The sequence below is a fragment of the Buteo buteo genome, chromosome 30 (assembly GCF_964188355.1).
Source record: "Buteo buteo chromosome 30, bButBut1.hap1.1, whole genome shotgun sequence".
In the NCBI taxonomy this organism is placed as follows: domain Eukaryota; kingdom Metazoa; phylum Chordata; class Aves; order Accipitriformes; family Accipitridae; genus Buteo; species Buteo buteo.
This window is the reverse complement of record NC_134200.1, coordinates 581,677-599,615: the sequence shown is the minus strand read 5'-3', so window position 1 is coordinate 599,615 and position 17,939 is coordinate 581,677. Positions and strand designations below refer to the sequence as shown.

The 17,939-nt window shown below is 70.1% G+C and overlaps 3 protein-coding genes across 3 annotated transcripts in view; 2 read left to right on the top strand and 1 right to left on the bottom strand.

The window, feature by feature from the left end:
* Position 1: 1 nt before the first annotated feature.
* On the bottom strand, positions 2-3,442 carry CCNQ (cyclin Q). Its single transcript, XM_075018458.1, has 6 exons — positions 3,399-3,442; positions 3,204-3,303; positions 2,921-3,107; positions 2,430-2,562; positions 360-587; positions 2-271 (listed from the first exon to the last, which is right to left on the bottom strand). The coding sequence occupies exons 2-6, from the start codon at positions 3,295-3,297 to the stop codon at positions 119-121; spliced, it is 795 nt and encodes a 264-aa protein (XP_074874559.1). The 5' UTR covers positions 3,298-3,303; positions 3,399-3,442; the 3' UTR covers positions 2-118.
* Positions 3,404-7,499, top strand: HAUS7 (HAUS augmin like complex subunit 7). Its single transcript, XM_075018456.1, has 10 exons — positions 3,404-3,782; positions 4,967-5,082; positions 5,174-5,241; positions 5,328-5,389; positions 5,465-5,562; positions 5,671-5,805; positions 5,890-5,968; positions 6,052-6,264; positions 6,965-7,046; positions 7,287-7,499. Exons 1-10 carry the CDS (start codon positions 3,741-3,743, stop codon positions 7,355-7,357), a joined length of 966 nt encoding a protein of 321 aa, XP_074874557.1. The 5' UTR covers positions 3,404-3,740; the 3' UTR covers positions 7,358-7,499.
* A 3,030-nt stretch (positions 7,500-10,529) lies between these two features.
* The window catches only part of LOC142025797 (filamin-A-like), an 8,104-nt gene continuing 694 nt past the window's right edge, over positions 10,530-17,939 (top strand). Inside the window, exons 1-6 of the mRNA XM_075018477.1 lie at positions 10,530-10,663; positions 13,423-13,851; positions 16,147-16,395; positions 16,740-16,837; positions 16,954-17,101; positions 17,579-17,779. Of these exons, the coding sequence (XP_074874578.1) occupies positions 13,497-13,851; positions 16,147-16,395; positions 16,740-16,837; positions 16,954-17,101; positions 17,579-17,779 (1,051 nt within the window). The 5' untranslated portion in view covers positions 10,530-10,663; positions 13,423-13,496. The remainder of the gene's footprint in view (positions 10,664-13,422; positions 13,852-16,146; positions 16,396-16,739; positions 16,838-16,953; positions 17,102-17,578; positions 17,780-17,939) is intronic.

The following is a 17,939-nucleotide window of genomic DNA, read 5'->3' as shown; positions in this document are numbered from 1 at the left end:
TGTATGTAATTATTTATTGGGGGGGGGGGCTCACACAAAGCCGGGCACACGCGTGTGCGCTCCCCCCCCCCCCCCCCCCCAAAAAAAAAACCTCCTTTACCCCCCCCATTAAAAGACGTTACGGAAGGAGCGGCTGCAGGCCGGGGGGGGCGCGGGGGGGGCGCGGGGGGGGGTCGTCGTCGCCCCCCACCTGGGTGTCGAGGCCGTAGAGCCCCAGCAGCTCCCGCACGATCTCCTCCAGCTCCTCCGGGCCCAGCCCCGGGCTCAGCACCTGGGGGGGGGGGACACAGACCCCGTTACCCCCCCCCCAGCACCCCTGGGAGACCCCCCCCCCCAAATCGTGTGTCCCCCCTTCTTACCTGCCACCATCGCGGGGGGGTCCCCGGGGGGGCCGGTCGGCCGCAGAGGGCCAGGGCCAGGTGGAGAGCGGCGGCCGCCAGGTGCTGGGGGGGGTAACGCAGCCCCAGCCCCCCCGCCGCCCCGTCCCGCACCAGCGCCCAGGAGACCCCCGGCACCCGGGGGTGCCCCCAGCCGCCCCCCCCTCGCCGCCCCCAGCGCCCCAGGGCCAGCAGGTACTGCAGCAGGTACTGCGGGGGGGGGGGGCGAGAGGAAAAGGGGGGGGGGTTAGGGACCCTCCTGGGGGCTGGGGGGGGTCCCATGGGGCGTGGGGGGGGGAATCGCAGAGGTATAGGGGGGTCCCATGGGTGTCCTGTGGGATGGGGGGGGGTCCTCGGGGGTCCCATGGGGCACGGGGGGGGGGATTCCAGAGGTATAGGGGGGTCCCATGGTGTCCTTTGGGGCGTGGGGGGGGTCCCATGGGGCATGGGGGGGTCCCAGGGGGTCTCATTGGGCATGGGGGGGGGTCCCAGAGGTATAGGGGGGTCCCATTGGGCATGGGGGGGGGGGGTCCCAGAGGTATAGGGGGGTCCCATTGGGCATGAGGGGGGGTCCCAGAGGTATAGGGGGGTCCCATGGGGATCCCTAGGGCTGGGGGGGGGTCCCATGGGTGTCCTATGGGACATGGGGGGGTCCCTGGAGGTCCCATGGGGCATGGGGGGGGGGTGTCCCAGAGGTATAGGGGGGTCCCAGGGGGTCTCATTGGGCATGGGGGGGGTCCCAGAGGTATAGGGGGGTCCCATTGGGAATGAGGGGGGGTCCCAGAGGTATAGGGGGGTCCCATTGGGCATGGGGGGGGGGGGGTCCCAGAGGTATAGGGGGGGTCCCATTGGGCATGGGGGGGGGTCCCAGAGGTATAGGGGGGTCCCATGGGAATCCCTAGGGCTGGGGGGGGGGTCCCATGGGTGTCCTATGGGACATGGGGGGGTCCCTGGAGGTCCCATGGGGCATGGGGGGGGGGTGTCCCAGAGGTATAGGGGGGTCCCATGGTGTCCTTTGGGGCATGGGGGGGGTCCCATGGGGCATGGGGGGGGTCCCAGGGGGTCTCATTGGGCATGGGGGAGGGGGGTCCCAGAGGTATAGGGGGGTCCTGGGGGGATCCCTAGGGCTGGGGGGGGTCCCAGAGGTGTCCTGTGGGATATGGGGGGGGTCCCAGAGGTATAGGGGGGTCCCAGGGGGTCTCATGGTGTCCTTTGGGGCATGGGGGGGGGGGTGTCCCATGGGGCATGGGGGGGTCCCAGGGGGTCTCACTGGGCATGGGGGGGGGCCCCAGAGTTATAGGGGGGTCCCATTGGGCATGGGGGGGGGGTCCCAGAGGTATAGGGGGGGTCCCATTGGGCATGGGGGGGTGTCCCAGAGGTATAGGGGGGTCCCAGGGGGTCTCATTGGGCATGGGGGGGGTCCCAGAGGTATAGGGGGGTCCTGGGGGGATCCTGAGGGCTGGGGGGGGTCCCAGAGGTGTCCTGTGGGATATGGGGGGGCGTCCCAGAGGTATAGGGGGGTCCCAGGGGGTCTCATGGTGTCCTTTGGGGCATGGGGGGGTCCCAGAGGTATAGGAGGGTCCCATGGGGATCCCTAGGGCTGGGGGGGGGTCCCAGGGGGTCCCATGGTGTCCTGTGGGCCATGGGGGGGGGGGTGTCCCATGGGGCATGGGGGGGTCCCAGGGTGGGGATCCCAGGGGGTCCCATGGGACATGTGGGGGGGATCCCAGAAGTATAGGAGGGTCCCATGGGGATCCCTAGGGCTGGGGGGGGTCCCAGAGGGTCCCATGGGGTTGGGGGGAGGTCCCAGGAGTATGGGGAGTCCCATGGGGGGGTCCCACAGGTGCTCCCAAGGGCTTTTGGGGGGGCCAGGAGGGGTCTCTGGGGGTCCCCCAGGGCCTATTGGGGTCTGGGGGGGGACACACCTAGAGGTGCCCCGGGGTCCCATGGGGGTGCAGGGTGATTGGGGAGGGGGGGGGCGCACCCGCCTTCCCGGGGAGCCGGTGGGTGGTTAGGGAGGATTTTTTTTGGGGGGGGGGGGGGTGGTCTCACCTTGTGGGGGTGGGCGACGGGGACGCGGAAGCGGAGGACGCGCAGCAGCAGGAGCTCGCACTGCAGCAGGCTGTCCCGCAGCCCCCAGAACCCCCCGTCCAGCCCCGGGGGGGGCTGCCCGGGGTGCAGGCACCTGGGGGGGGCACGGCCACGCCGCTGGGGGCGCGGGGGCTCCCCGAAGGGGGGGGGGGGGGGGATTTGGGGGTGTCCCGGAGCACGGGGGGGGGGGTCTTGGGGCACCCTGAGGTAGGGGGGGGGTCCCACTGGGGGCTCAGGGGGGGTTTTGGGGAGGGGGGGGGTCCCAGGGGGGTTATTGGGGGGCTCCGGGGGGGGGGGAGGTTGGGGCGCAGGGGGTGCGAGTGGGCGGGGCCGCGGGGTGTCCCGAGGGCGGGGTTTAGGGAGAGGGTGGGCGGGGTGAAGAGGGTCGGGGGCGTGGCCTCGGCGGGGGAGGCGTGGCCTCGGATGGGGGGGGTGGGTGGGCGTGTCCGTACCTGTGCGCCACGTTGAGGACGTCGCGCGCGCGCAGGGGCGTGCCCTGCGCCTTGCCCGCCAGGAAGAGCGCGGCGGCCGCTACCAGGTGGGGGTCGTGGGGGGCGGCCGGGCCCACGGCCCGCGAGAAGCGGTGGAAGGCGGCGCACGCCGTGGCCAGCGCTACCGAGCCCAGGCCCAGCTTGACGCCTAGAGCCGGCGGCGTGGCGTCAGCGCGACGTTACGCGGCGGCGGGGCCCCCACCCTGCCTTCCTTCCTTCCCACCCCCCCACCCCCGGTCCTTACCGGCTTCCATGATGAAACGGGCGACGCGGAAGCGGGCGCGGGCCTCGGCCACCCCCGGCCGGGCCCCCCGCGCCTCCGCCGGTTCCAGCGCCATGGCGGCCTGCGGGAGGGGAAGGGGGACGGCGGCGTCACGCACGATCCTTTCCCTGCCCCCCCCCCGCCCCGCGGTTGACTAAGCGACCGGTGCCGCCTCACCCGGTGGCGGCGGCCCCGGTGCGGCCCAAGCACTTCCGGGGGCGGGATCTCTCCGCGCAGACGCCGCCGCTCCGCCCGCTCCTATTGGCCGAGAGGGAGAGAGAGAGGCGGAGCCGGAGCGCGGATGGCAGGGCGGGAAGCCTCCCGATTGGCCTCGGCGGGGTGGGCGCGCTGGCCAATGGCAGCCGGGGGGCGGGCGTGGGAGAGAGAGAGAGAGACGAGGGGAAGGCGGGGACTGCGCAGGCGCTCCTAGTGGGCGGGGGTGTGTCGTCCCGGCCAATCAGCGGGCGAGGCGGCGCGGCGGCGGCCAATCGGCGAGGGGCGGCTCGCTCAGGGCGGGAAATGGCGGAGGAGGCGGCGGCGGCAACGCTGGAGCGGCTCGAGGTGGCGGCGGGGCCCGGGGGGGGCCCGTTACCTCAGGGGGGGTCCCGTTACCTTACGGGGGGGTCCATTAGCTCAGGGGGGGGTCCCGTTACCTCAGGAGGGGCGAGGGAGGGGGACGCCGGTGCCTCGAGGGGGATCGTTACCTCAGGGGGGGGTCCCGTTACCTCAGGGGGGGCGAGGGAGGGGGACGCCGGTACCTCGAGGGGGTCCTAGTACCTCAGGGGGGGTCCCATTACCTCAGGGAAGGTCTCGTTACCTCAGCGGGGGGCGAGGGAGGGGGATTCCGGTACCTCAAGGGGGACCGGTACCTCAGGAGGGGTCTCGTTACCTCAGGGGGGGTCCCATTAGCTCAGGGAGGGGAGGGAGGGGGACCCCGGTACTCAGGGGGGGTCCCGTTACCTCAGGAGGGGCTCTGATACCTCAGGGGGGCCGAAGGAGGGGGACCCCAGTACCTCAAGGGGGATCGGCACCTCGGGGGGGGGTCTCGTTACCTCGGGGGGGGGTCCATTACCTCAGGGGGGGGTCCTGTTACCTCAGGAGGGGCGAGGGAGGGGGACCCCGGTACCTCGGGGGAGCTCGTTTACCTCAGGGGGGGTCCGGTTACTTCGGGGGGGGCTCCGATACCTCAGAGGGGGGTGAAGGAGGGGGACCCCTGTACCTCAGGGGTGTCCTAGTACCTCAGGGGGGGTCCTGTTACCTCGGGGGGGGGCAAAGGAGGGGGACCCCGGTACTTTGGGGGGGGGTCCCAGTACCTCAGGGGCGCTCCGATACCTCAGGAGGGGCGAGGGATGGGGACCTCGGTACCTCGGGGAGGTCCCGGTACCTCAGGGGGGGTCCAGTTACCTCGGGGGGGGGAAGGAGTGGGACCCCGGTACCTTGGGGGGGTCTCGGTACCTCAGGGGGGGTCCAATTACTTCACAGGGGGTCCCATTACCTCAGGGGCAGTGAGGGAGGGGGACCCCAGTACCTCGGGGGGGGCCATTACCTCAGGGGGGGTCCGCTTACCTCGGAGGGGGGGGGCTGGTACCTCAGGGGGGTCCTAGTAACCTCAGGGGGGGCTCCAGTTACCTCAGGGGGGTCCTGGTACCTGGGGGGGAGGAGGGGGGCGGTCAGGGCTGTGGCAGCCCCACAGAACTCCAGCCACCCCCCGGGGGGGGTCCCTAACAGCCTCGCTCCCCCCATAGGTGCTGTTGTGCCCCATTGTCGCGCCGGTGGTCCCGCTGGAGCCGGCCGAGGCCCTGCGGCTGCTCTGCACCCCCTCGGCCCAGCGCCTGGCCCTGCTGGAGTGGGTCTGCTCCCGGTACCGTGGGGGGGGGGGGGTGTCCCTGTCCCCACCACCCCCGCCCCGTGCCCCCCATCCTCACCTGCCTCCCCCTCGACGCCCCTTGCAGGGTGCACCCCCACCTCGCCGCCCGCCTGGACGCCCTCCGCTATGGCCCAAAGGACGCCCGGCTTCGAGGTAGGACCCCCCCCCAACACCCCCCCCCTGTGCCAGGCAGCCCCTGTGCCTTCTTCCCAGTTCAACCAGCGCCCCTTCTCCTCCAGAACTGGCCAAACTGGGAGCGCAGCTGATGCTGTGCCGGCCTGACGACATGGCGCTGGTGGAGGTGAGAGCTGGGGGGGGGGGGAGGCGGATCAGGGGGCTGGGGCTTTTGGGGGGGCTCACCCCTGCCCCCCACCAGGGCACGGCCCCCCCCGAGCAGCAGCTGGAATTCATCAGGGACCTGCTGGACGCAGCCCCCCCGCCGGAAAACGAAGGCAACGGCTCCCCCGAGAGCAGGTAGGGACCCCCCCCTACCAGGCTCCCACTGCCCCCCACCCTTGGGGACCCAGCCCCCCCTCTGGGGACCCAGACTGCCGGCTGCCCCCCCTTTCCCCCCCCCCTCAGGTACAACACCCTGCACCACACCACCCGCTTCCTGCACGAGGTGCTGGAGACCCCCGAAGGGATGGCGGCCCTGAACCCCCCCTCCCCTCCTCCGCTGTTTATCTCCGACGGCTATGACAGCCCCCCCCCGCCCAGGTGGGTACGGGGGACCCCGGGAGCTGCCCTTCCCCCCCCGGGGGGGTCCCATGTGGCCGGCACTGACCCCCCCGCCCCCCCCAGGAGACCCCGTCCCTCAGGACCGGAGCTGGATGCGGCGCTGGGGGCGGCGCGGCGGCACCTGGAGCTGCTGGAGGCGCAGGTGAGGCCGGGGCTCCCCGGGGAGGGGGTGCGGACCCTCACCCCCCCCCCCTCAGGGTCTCTCCTGACGCCTCTCTCCCGCAGAACCCGGAGCTGGGGGGGTCGTCGGGCCCGGCCCCCCCCGTCCTGCCCACCCTGAGGGTGGCGGGGCGCGACCTCGCCGCCCTGGCGGTGGCTTTTGGGGCGGTGGAGCTGCAGGACCCCTGGGGGGGCCTGGGCTCGGGGGCTCCCCCCACCCTCGCCCCCTGCGGCCCCCTGGCCCCCCCCGTCTGTCAGGGCCTGCAGCAGCTCGTGCAGGTGGGGGGGGGCAGCCTGGGGCACCCCGTGGCTGCTGGTTGGGGGGGGTCCGGGCCCTCAAATGTGGGGTGCCCTGGGTCGCGTGGTTTGGGGGGGTCCCTGGGCCCCACGGGATGATCTTGGGGGGGTCCCTGTGCCCTATATGGGATTACTGGGGGGTCCCACAGGGCCTTGGGGGGTCCCTGGGCCCCACGGGAGTATATTGGGGGGGTCCCTGGGCCCCACAAGAGGGTGTTGGGGGGTCCTCTGAACGCCATAGGGGATTGGGGGGTCCCTGGGCCCCACAGGAAGCTTTTGGGGGGGTCCCTGTGTCCCGCAGAGACCTGGGGGGGGGGGTCCCCAGCAACATTTGGGCCCCACAGGAGGGCGTTGGGGGTTCCCTGGCCCCCACAGCGAGGGTTTGGGGTCCCATAGGTTGGGGGGGGGGGGTGCAGTGCCCTGGGCCCTATCTGGAGGTGTTGGGGGGGGGGGCGGGGGTCGTCCCTGGGCCCCACGGGGGGGGGCAAGCAGCACCCTGGGGTCTCAGGGCCCTACAAGGAGGGTACTGGGGGGCTCTCTGGGCTCCATGCAAGGGATTGGGGGGGTCCTTCCCCCCCTTGGGGGGTTGGGGGTCCCCGTGCCCCATGGAGGGGGTTTGGGGGGGTGTCCTGGGGCTGCTGGCACCCCACGGCCCCCCCATTCACACCCACCCACCCCCCAGAGCCTGGAGGCCGTGGCTCAGCTGGGTGACACGGCGGCGGAGGCGATGCGGCTGGCGGGGGGGGGCCGGCACCGGGCAATGGGTGAGTGGGGGGGGGGGGGATACCCCAAAACCCACCCGGGGGGACTTGGGGGGTTCTTTTGGGGTACTGGAGTGGGGCTGGGGGGGGTCTCCAGGGTCTTGAGGGGGTACTTTTGGGATTGGGGGGGGGAGTCTGGGGCTGTGGGGGGCACCTCGGGGACTTGGGGGGGTCTCTGTGAGGTGAGGGGGTGCCGTTTTTGGGGGTGCCCCCCCTGACCCCCCCCCCCCTTTCTCCCCCCAGAGGCGCGGGTGGCCGCCCTGCAGCAGCGCTTCCAGGACGTCCCCAAAGCTGGGGGGCTCCCCAAGGACTGACACCCCCCCCCCCCGCCTGGACGTCTGGGTTCGTTGCACTGCTGCGGGGGGGGGAATGCAGATTCGGGGTGTCCCCCTCCCTCACTGCACCTGGATTTCGGGAGGGGGGGGCTAATAAGCGGATTAAAGACATGCAGAGCAATGCTAATTGCTGCTGATTAAGGGGGGACGGGGCGCAGGACTCCAGGCGTACGCCGTAGGGCGGGAGTGGGGGGGTCCCGAGGGGCCGCCCGGACGCCTGGGTTCTATTTTCGTCATGGGGGGGGGGGGGGGGTTGAAGGGGGGGGGCCGGCGCGTTTTCGGGCCCTATATGGAAGGAGCGCCAGGGTCGGGGCCGTGTTTACACCGAACCCGCCGTGACTCAGCTCCGGGGGATGAATTCCTGCCCCTGGAGGGGGGGGGCTGACCCCACAGAGCACCCAGGCGTCCCAGTGCCGCCCCATTTCCCCCCCCCCCCCCCCCCAAAGAACCCAGGCGTCCGGGGCTCCCCACCCCCACCTGGTATTTCTCAATGACGTCCCTGCCCCCCCCACCCCCACCCCCCCCAGATTCCTGCGGGGGTGAGATCATCGGGACGGAGCCAGCCCGGCCCCCAACACCCCCCCTGCAGCCCCCCAAAACCCCTGGGGGGGTAAATGCCCTCCCCGGTGCCCCCTAATTCCCCCCCCCACCAGGCTCCCGGAGCCCTGTGCAGGCGTGTAACACGCCTGTGTGCGCAGCAGGCGTGTCACACGCGTGCTCGTACGTGTGGGAGGGATGCGACCCCGCGTGTAGCTCGTGTGTCCGTACGCGGGGGAGCAGCACGGGGCGCGCACGGCCATGTAACACACGTGTTTGTATGTGCGGAGGCAACATGGCTCCTCGCACGGGTAACACGCGTGTGCAAGATTGACACGGTGCCCATCCGCAGGCCTGTGGCACGGATTTGCACGCGTGGGAGCGAGCTGGTGCCGCGCACAGGCACGCAACGTGTACGCTCGCGCCTACGGGAGCAACGTGTGACCCACGCGCGGGCCGGTAACACGCATGTTTGCACGTGTGGCGGCGGCCGAAGGCCCCACGCAGAGCGTGCAACGCGTGTTTGCACGTGTGCAAGCGGCGCGGCAGCCCGCACAGGCGTGTAACACGCGTGCCGGGATCCCCGTGCGAGGGACACGCGTGTGCGAGGACGCTCCTGTGCGCAGAGACACCCCCCGAACTCCCGCGCCGCGGCTTTGAACACCAACTGCCGTGGAGGTCCCCGGTAATGACCCCCCCCCCGGTAACGACCCCCCCCCCCGGTAATGACCCCCCGGTGTTATCGGGAGCCCCGGCTGGAGCAGCCGCTTCCGGCGCTGCCTCATTTCCTGACCCCAAAGGGCTGGGGGGGGCCCAGTCCTATAGAGCCCTATAGGGTCCCCGTGGGCCCCCTCCTGCCCCACGGCGGCCCCACGGGCCCTTCCTTCCCTACAGCCCCTCTGTGGGTCCCCTCCGGTCCCAGGGAAATCTCCGTGGGTCCCCCTACCCTATAGGGCTCCAGTTCTGCCCTATAGAGTCCCTGTGGGCCCTCCTTCTCCATAGGGTCCCCCGGAGCCCCTTTAGTGCCCTATAGCATCCCTATAGGTCCCCCCTTTTCCATAGGGACTCCATAGAGCCCCTGTTCTGCCCCAGAGCATCCCTATAGGTCCCACCTTCTCCATAGGGACTCCTAAAGCCCCTGTCCTGCCCTATAGCATCCCTACAGGTCCCCCCTTCTTCATAGGACTCCATAGAGCCTCTTTACTGCCTTATGGGGTCTCTATAGGTCCCCCTCCTCTCCATAAGACGCCACAGAGCCTCTTTACTGCCCCATGGGGTCTCTATAGGTCCCACCTTCTCCACAGGACCCCATAGAGCCCCTGTTCTGCCCCAGAGCATCCCTGTAGGTCCCCCCTTTTCCACAGAGCCCCTTTACTGCCCCATGGGGTCTCTATAGGTCCCCCTCATCTCCATAGGGCCAACAGAGCCCCTGTTCTGACGCAGAGCATCCCTATAGGACCCCATAGATCCCCTTTAATGCCCTATAGGGTCTCTATAGGTCCCCTCCCTCTCCATAGGACCCCATAGAACCCCTTTACTGCCCTATAGCATCCCTATAGGTCCCCTCTTCTCCATAGGACCCCATAGAGCCCCTTTACTGCCCTGTATGATCTCTGTAGGATCTCTATAGGTGTCCCCCCCCCAGGACCCCATAGAGCCCCTTTACTGCCCCAGAGCATCCTTGTAGGTCCCCCTTTTCCACAAGATCCAATAGAGCCCTTTTACTGCCCTATAGCATCCCTATAGGTGTCCCCCCCCCTCCATAGGACCCCATAGAGCCCCTTTACTGCTCTATAGGATCTCTATAGGATCTCTATAGGTCCTCTCCTTCTCCATAGGACCCCATAGAGCTCCTTTACTGCCCTATAGCATCCTTATAGGTGTCCCCCCCACGACCCCATAGAGCCCCTTTACTGCGCTGTATGATCTCTGTAGGATCTCTATAGGTCCTCCCTTCCTCCATAGGACCCCATAGAGCCCCTTTACTGCTCCAGAGCATCCCTATAGGTGTCCCCCCCCCCTCCATAGGACCCCATAGAGCCCCTTTACTGCCCTATATGATCTCTGTAGGATCTCTATAGGTCCTCCCTTCCTCCATAGGACCCCACAGAGCCCCTTTACTGCCCTATAGGATCTCTGTAGGATCTCTATAGGTCCTCCCTTCCTCCATAGGACCCCCTTTACTGCCCTATATGATCTCTGTAGGATCTCTATAGGTCCTCCCTTCCTCCACAGGACCCCATAGAGCCCCTTTACTGCCCTATACGATCTCTGTAGGATCTCTATAGGTCCCATTCCCCCCCCCCCAGGACCCCATAGAGCCCCTTTACTGCCCTATACGATCTCTGTAGGATCTCTATAGGTCCCGTCCCCCCCCCGAGGACCCCCCAGAGCCCCTTTACTGCCCTATAGCATCCCTGTACCCCCCCCCACTGCCCCTACAGGCTCCCCCCGGCCCCATGGGGTGCCCATCCCTCCCTATGGGGGACCCCACAGGCCCCCCCCAAACCTCCCCCCTCCCTCCCTCGCCCCCCCCCCACCCCCCCCACACCCCCGCCGGGGGGGGGCGGGGCTCCCGCCGCCCGTTACCAATTAAGGCTCCGCGCGCGCCGCGCGCCCCCCCGGCAACCGCCACCCGCGCGGCGGCCGCGGCTCCATCGGCAGCTCCTGACCCGGCTCCGGCTCCGGCGGCTGCTCCCGGCCCGGCCCGGCCCCCCCTCCAGACCCCCCCCGACCGGTGCCGCTCCGGTGAGCGCGGGGATGCGAGGTGGCGTGGGGAGGGGGCGGCGTGAGGAGAAACGCACGTCGTCGTCCCCCGGGGGGGAGGAGGGGGGACACGGCACCCCGCTTTTGGGGGGTCGGGGGGGCTCTCTGAGGGAGCGCCGGGGGTTGTCGTGAGGAGAACAGTCTCTTCATGGGGCTGGGGGACCGCTCTGTGGGGGGAGAAAGGCAGGGACCCCGCTTTTGGGGGTTGGAGGGGCTCTGTGAGGGAGCGCCGGGGGTTGTCGTGAGGAGAATACGCTCTTAATGGGGCTGAGGGACCCCCCTGTGGGGAGAGAAAGGGGGGATCCCTGTTTTTGGGTTCGGGGGGGCTCTGTGAGGGAGCCCCGGGGGTTGTCGTGAGGAGAACTGTCTCTTCGTGGGGCTGGGGGACCCCCCCTGTGGGGGGAGAAAGGCAGGGACCCCGCTTTTGGGGGTCTGAGGGAGCCTCTAAAGGAGCGCCGGGGGTTGTCGTGAGGAGAACACTCTCTTAATGGGGCTGGGGGACCCCCCTGTGGGGAGAGAAAGGGGGGGATCCCTGTTTTTGGGTTCGGGGGGGCTCTGTGGGGGAGCGCCGAGGGTTGTCATGAGGAGAACACTCTCTTAATGGGGCTGGGGGACCCCGCTTTTGGGGGTCGGGGGGGGCTCTGTGAGGGAGCCCTGGGGTTGTCATGAGGAGAATCCCCTCTTAATGGGGCTGGGGGACCGCACTGTGGGGGTCTGGGGACCTGCCTGTGAAGGGAGAAGGGGGGGGACCCTGCTTTTGGGGGTCGGGGGGGCTCTCTGAGGGAGCGCCGGGGGTTGTCGTGAGGAGAAGCCCCTCTTAATGGGGCTGGGGGACCCCGCTGTGGGGGGAGGAAGGCAGGGACCCCGCTTTTTGTGGTTCAGGGGGGCTCTGTGAGGGAGCGCGGGGGTTGTCGTGAGGAGAACCCCCTCTTAATGGGGCTGGGGGACCCCCCTGTGCGGACAGCAAGAGGGGGGGACCCCTCTTTTGGGGATCGGGGGGGAGCCTCTGAGGGAGTGCTGGGGGTTGTCATGAGGAGAATACGCTCTTAATGGGGCTGAGGGACCCCCTGTGGGGGGGGAAAGGCAGGGACCCCACTTTTTGGGTTCGGGGGGGCTCTGTGAGGGAGCCCCGGGGGTTGTCGTGAGGAGAACCGTCTCTTAATGGGGCTGGGGGACCCCCCTGTGGGGGTCTGGGGACCTCCCTGTGAAGGGAGAAAGGGGGGGACCCTGCTTTTGGGGGTCGGGGGACTCTCTGAGGGAGCCCCGGGGGTTGTGAGGAGAATACGCTCTTAATGGGGCTGGGGGACCCTGCTTTTTGGGGTCGGGGGGGCTCTTTGAGGGAGCCTTGGGAGTTGTCGTGAGGAGAATTGTCTCTTAATGGGGCTGGGGGACCCCCCTGCGGGGGTCTGGGGACCCCTCTGTGGGGACAGCAAGGGGGGGGACCCCACTTTTGGGGGTCTGAGGGCTCCTGAGGGATGCTGAGGGGAGACCCCCCCCCTTACTGTGGCTGGGGGACACCCCTGTGAGGATCTGGGGACCCCGCTGTGGGGAGAGGAAGGGGGGGACCCCGCTTTTGGGGTCTGGGGACCCCCTTGAGGGACCCGCTCGGGGATGTCATGAGGAGAACCCACCCTGGATGGGGCTGGGGGACCCCCCGGGAGGATCCGGGGACCCCCATGTCTGGGGAGCAGCCTGCTTTTGGGGGCCTGGGGAGCATTTTGGGGGCCTGGGGACCCCTCTTTGAGATTGCGGGGGGGGGATCCCCCCATGGGGCGTGTCAGGGTGTGACAGGGCCCCCCCGAGATTGGGGGGTGTCCCCGGGTGACAGTGGGGGGCATGGCAGGGCGTGGCTGTCCCTCCTTGGTCCCCCCCCCAATTTGGGGACTGGTGAGGGTGTTACCGTGAGCCAGGGTCTCCCCAAATTAGGGTGCCCTTGGGGGGGCCACTAAAGTCCTGGGGCACTGGGGGGTCTCAAAGAGGGGTGGTACCAGGAGTGCCTTAACAGGGGGCTTCTGGGGGTGCCCTAGATAGGGGTGCACGGGGGGGCCCCTAAATAGGGGACCCAGAGAGGGGTGCAGCGGGGGGGTCCTTCAGTGGGGGTGTCCCGATGTGGGGGTTCCCGTATAGGGATGCGATGGTTGGCCCGTGAACAGGGGTGCGTGGGGGTGTCCCTCAAGGTGGGGGTCCTGATTTGGGGGTTCAGCGGTGGGTGCCTACCGTGGGGTCTAGCGAGTGGGTCCTCCCGAGTGGAGGGGTCCCCTATAGGGGTGCACGGGGGGGGTCCCCCCAATGTGGGGATCCCCGCATAGGGGTGTAGTGGCAGGTCCCCTACGGGGGTGCAACGGTTGGTCCTTAAATGGGGGGTGCACGGGGGTGTCCCCCGCTGTGGGGGTCCGCACGTCGGGGTGTGCGGGGGGGTCCTCTAAATAGGGGTGCAGCAAGGGGGTCCCCCAGTGCGGGGGTCCCCTGAACAGGGGTGCGCTGCAGGGGGGGTGTCTCTAAATAGGGGCGCAGCAAGGGGGTTCTCGGGCAGGGGGTCCCCAGGCGGGGGTGCGGGGGGGGGTCCTCAGGCGGGGGGTCCCCCGGCCGGGGTGCGGGGGGTCTCCCCCGGCCCCGGCGGGGTGCGGAGCGGGGTCCCCCGGCGGGGGTGCGGGGGGTCTCCCCCGGCGGCGGGTCCCCAGGCGGAGGCGCAGGGTGTCCCCCCGGCCCCGGCGGGGTCCCTGACGCCCCCCTCCCCGCAGGCTGCGCCCCCTCCCTCCCTCCTTCCCCCCGCCGGGCGCAGGCGCAGGCGCGGCGCCGCCCCCCCGCTAAAGGGATGAGCGCGGCCGGCCGTACCCGGGCGCAGGAGGCGTCGTCCCGCGGCGAGGCGGACGGGGAGATGCCGGCCACCGAGAAGGACCTGGCGGAGGACGCGCCCTGGAAGCGCATCCAGCAGAACACCTTCACCCGCTGGTGCAACGAGCACCTCAAGTGCGTGCAGAAGCGGGTGGGCAACCTGCAGACCGACCTGGGCGACGGGCTGCGCCTGATCGCGCTGCTGGAGGTGCTCAGCCAGAAGAAGATGGGCCGCAAGTACAACGCCCGCCCCACCTTCCGCCAGATGCAGCTGGAGAACGTCTCGGTGGCCCTCGAGTTCCTCGAGAGGGAGAACATCAAGCTGGTCTCCATCGGTGAGGCGACGGGGGGGGTCCCTGCCGAGCCCCTCCCGCAGGAACGCGGCGTCCCCCCCATCCCCAGACCCCCGCCGTAACGGGGCGTCCCCCCAAACCCCCACCATAACGGGGCGTCCCCCCCCATCCCCAGACCCCCGCCGTAACGGGGCGTCCCCACCATAACGGGGCGTCCCCCCCCATCCCCAGACCCCCGCCGTAACGGGGCGTCCCCCCATCCCCAGACCCTCACCATAACGGGGCGTCCCCACCATAACGGGGCGTCCCCCCCCATCCCCAGACCCCCGCCGTAACGGGGCGTCCCCACCATAACGGGGCGTCCCCCCCATCCCCAGACCCCCGCCATAACAGGGCGTCCCCCCATCCCCAGACCCCCGCCATAACGGGGCGTCCCCACCATAACGGGGCGTCCCCCCCCATCCCCAGACCCCCGCCGTAACGGGGTGTCCCCCCATCCCCAGACCCCCACCATAACGGGGCGTCCCCACCATAACGGGGCGTCCCCCCCATCCCCAGACCCCCACCATAATGAGGCGTCCCCCCAGACCCTCGCCATAACGTGACATCCCCCAGACCCCCGCAATAAAGGGGTGTCCTTGGGGAGGCCCCCCCCCCCCACGGGGCGATTGCAGGAGACCCCCGCCACAGAGCCCCCGTGGCAGTGGGCTGCCTTTGGGGACCCCCCTAACGGGATGCTTCGGGGAGCCCCCCCCTTGTAGTGGCATGCCTTTGAGAGCCCCCCCCCTTCAAAGGGAGGCCTTGAGGATCCTCCCCCTTTTGGGACTCCCCCCCAAGGGGAGGGAGCCCCCCCCATGAGTCCCCCTTTTGGGAGACCCCTCACGGGACTCCATGAAAGCCCAGGCCCCCCCCCCCCCCCCAGCGGAGCCCCGCCAGAGCCCCTGGTGGGGTGTCCCCCCCCTTCGAGAGCCCCTCGTCGGAGACCCCCGGTAGGGCCCTGTGCGAGACACCCCCCCCCATTTGGGACCCCCCCGTATCCCCCCATTACGGCCCCTCCCCGCCCCCTCGGCCCATAACAAAGGCGGGGGGGGGCCGGGCCCGCTCCCATCCCAGGAATGTGGGGGGGGGGGGGCGCGCTCGGCCGCCTGGGTCCCTGGTCCCGCCGGGGGTGGGGCCCGCCGGGGCGGGGGGGGGGGCCGAGGCCTCGCCCTGCGGCTCCCCACATCCTGCGGGCACAGATTGCGGGCGGCACCGGCCCCCGCCCGCCCCGGGGCCCCGCGTGGGGGTTACTCATCCCCACTCGGGACCGGCCCCGCCGTGGGGCTGGGGAGGGGGGGGGGGTCCCGAGAGCTCCCGGGGGGGGGCAGCGGGGGTCCCTGCGCGGCCGCGGGGGGATCGGTGGGGCGGCGGGGGGCCGAGGGGGGTGCAGGGGGGTCCCCGGTGGGGCGGGGGGCGGGGGCGGGGCCGCCGGGGGGGCGGGGCCTCGCTGGTGCCCGAGCCCATATAAGGCCAAAAAATGCTGGAGCGGGGGGTGGGGCCGGGGGCGGGGCCTGGGCCCCCATCCCCCACCCCGCAGCGCCTCCCTGTCCCCCCCCTTACCCCCCTCCCGCGGGGCGGGGGACCCAGGCGGCCGAGCACCCGCCGTTACACCCCCCCCCAAACCGCCGATGGGGACGCAGGCATCTCGGCACCCGCCCTGACACCCCCCGAGCCGCCGATGGGGACGCAGGCGTCGGGGCACCCGCCCTGACACACACACACCCCCCCAAAACCACCAACGGGGGCCCAGGCGGCCGGGCACCCGCCGTTACACCCCCCCCCAAAACCACCGATGGGGACCCAGGCGTCAGGGAACCCGCCCTGACCTCCCCCCTCAAAACCACCAACGGGGACCCAGGCGTCAGGGCACCCGCCCTGACACCCCCGAACCGCCAACAGGGACGCAGGTGTCGGGGCACCCGCCCTGACACACACCACCCAAACCACCGATGGGGGTCCAGGTGTTAAAGCACCCACCCTGACACCCCCCCCAAATCGCCAACAGGGACCCAGCTGTCCGGCAACCCACCCTGACACACCCCCCCCCCTCAAACCATCAGTGGGCACCCAGGCGTCCAGGCTCCTCCTGTCCCACCCGTGGGTGCCACGTCCCCCCGTGGCGCGGATTTACGGCACCCTGTCCCCATGCCCGCGGCAGCCCTGCGCCTTTGCACCCCTATCTGCAGCCTAAGTGGGTCCCTGTCCCCAGGAGGGTGCTGTGTCCCTGCACAGCATCCTCCCAGCGTGTGCCGGGGTCCCGCAGGGGTCTGATCCCCCTGTGTGTGTCCCCCCCTGCAGACAGCAAGGCCATTGTGGATGGGAACCTGAAGCTGATCCTGGGGCTGATCTGGACGCTGATCCTGCACTACTCCATCTCCATGCCCATGTGGGACGAGGAGGATGAGGAAGAGGCGAAGCGGCAGACGCCCAAGCAGCGCCTGCTGGGCTGGATCCAGAACCGCCTGCCCCAGCTCCCCATCACCAACTTCAGCAAGGACTGGCAGAGCGGCCGGGCCCTCGGTGCCCTCGTCGACAGCTGCGCGCCCGGTGAGGGGACGCGGGGTGGCCCTGGGGGTGTTAGGGAACACGGGGAGGTGGCTCTGGGGTGCAAGGGGACACGGCAGGGTGGCTCTGGGGGTGTAAGAGGACATGGGGGGGTGGCCCTGGGGGTGCATGGGGACATGCAGGGACACGGCAGGGTGGCTCTGGGGCTGTGTGGGGACACGGGTGCGTGGGTGATGGCCCTTGGGGCATGTGGGGACACAGGGGGTGGCTCTGGGGTGCATAGAGACGACGTAGAGCGGCCCTACTGGCACGTGGGGGGCAGGAGGGACACGGGGCAGCTGTACCCCCCCGCCGCCGCCGGTGACCGTGCGCCCTGTCGCCCGCAGGGCTGTGCCCCGACTGGGACTCGTGGGACCCCAGCAAGCCCGTGGACAACGCCCGGGAGGCCATGCAGCAAGCCGACGAGTGGCTGGGCATCCCCCAGGTGGGCAGGGGGCCGCAGGGGGGCTTCAAGCCTCTCTCAGGGGGGCGGGGGGGGGGACACCCAGGTGTGTGGGAGCGGCCTGGTGACGCCCCCCCTCTCCTGTGCGTGCTCCCCAGGTGATCACCCCAGAGGAGATTGTGGACCCCAACGTGGACGAGCACTCGGTCATGACCTACCTGTCGCAGTTCCCCAAGGCCAAGCTCAAGCCGGGGGCCCCCCTGCGCCCCAAACTCAACCCCAAGAAGGCCCGAGCCTACGGCCCTGGTGAGGGGGGGGTCCCCTTTCCCGTGGGGCTGCAGGACCCCCCCTGTTCCCTCCCTATTCCTTACCCTTTTGGGGGGGCGCTCTGGTTTTTATGATTTTGTGGGGTTGGACCCAATTCCCTGCAGATTTGGGGCCCCTCCCTGTGTCCTGTAGGGCCTTGGGAAGACGCCCCATGCCCTATAGATCTGGGGGACCCCTGTTCCTTATTCCTCGGGGGGGACACACACACCCTATGGATCGGGGTTATCTATACATTTAGGGCGTTTCACACTCCCTATAAAGCTGTTTCCCATTCCCTACAGATCCGGGGGAGTCCCTTGTTCCCAGAAGGGCTGTGGGACCAACCCCTGTTCCCCGTAGGGCTGTGGGGCTGGGACTGCTATGGGGCCAGGACCCCTGGGGTGGGGCCGGGGACCCCCGTGGGGCAGCCAGGGTGGGGCCAGGGACCCCCGTGGGGCTGACAGTGGGTCCCCGCAGGCATCGAGCCCACGGGGAACATGGTGAAGCAACGGGCCGAGTTCACGGTGGAGACGATCAGCGCGGGGCAGGGGGACGTGCTGGTGTACGTGGAGGACCCCGCTGGGCACCGCGAGGAGGTGGGCACGGGGGCTATGGGGTCTGGGGGGGTCCGTGGGGTGAGCCCAGGGGGGGAGCTGCGGGTGACAGGGATGTCTCACTGTACATGAATGTTGTTTCAGGGTTGGGGGGTCTGTGAGCTGGCATGGGTGCTCTGGGGGGTGGAAGGTGGGCCCCGGTGGGGTTTTGAGGGACCTTGGGGGGGCCATGGGGCTTTTGGGGGCTGCTGGGGGTCTCACAGCTCGGTCCCCTCCTCTACAGG

Excerpts from the sequence above, each read along its gene's own strand:
- CCNQ (XM_075018458.1), bottom strand. The coding sequence starts at position 3,297 with ATGGCGCTGGAACCGGCGGAGGCGCGGGGGGCCCGGCCGGGGGTGGCC. Across the intron at positions 3,108-3,203 it reads CCGTTTCATCATGGAAGCCG|GCGTCAAGCTGGGCCTGGGC; the intron begins GTAAGGACCGGG and ends CGCCGGCTCTAG. Across the intron at positions 588-2,429 it reads CCGTCGCCCACCCCCACAAG|TACCTGCTGCAGTACCTGCT; the intron begins GTGAGACCACCC and ends CCCCCCCCGCAG.
- HAUS7 (XM_075018456.1), top strand. The coding sequence starts at position 3,741 with ATGGCGGAGGAGGCGGCGGCGGCAACGCTGGAGCGGCTCGAG. Across the intron at positions 5,390-5,464 it reads ACGACATGGCGCTGGTGGAG|GGCACGGCCCCCCCCGAGCA; the intron begins GTGAGAGCTGGG and ends GCCCCCCACCAG. Across the intron at positions 7,047-7,286 it reads GGGCCGGCACCGGGCAATGG|AGGCGCGGGTGGCCGCCCTG; the intron begins GTGAGTGGGGGG and ends TTCTCCCCCCAG.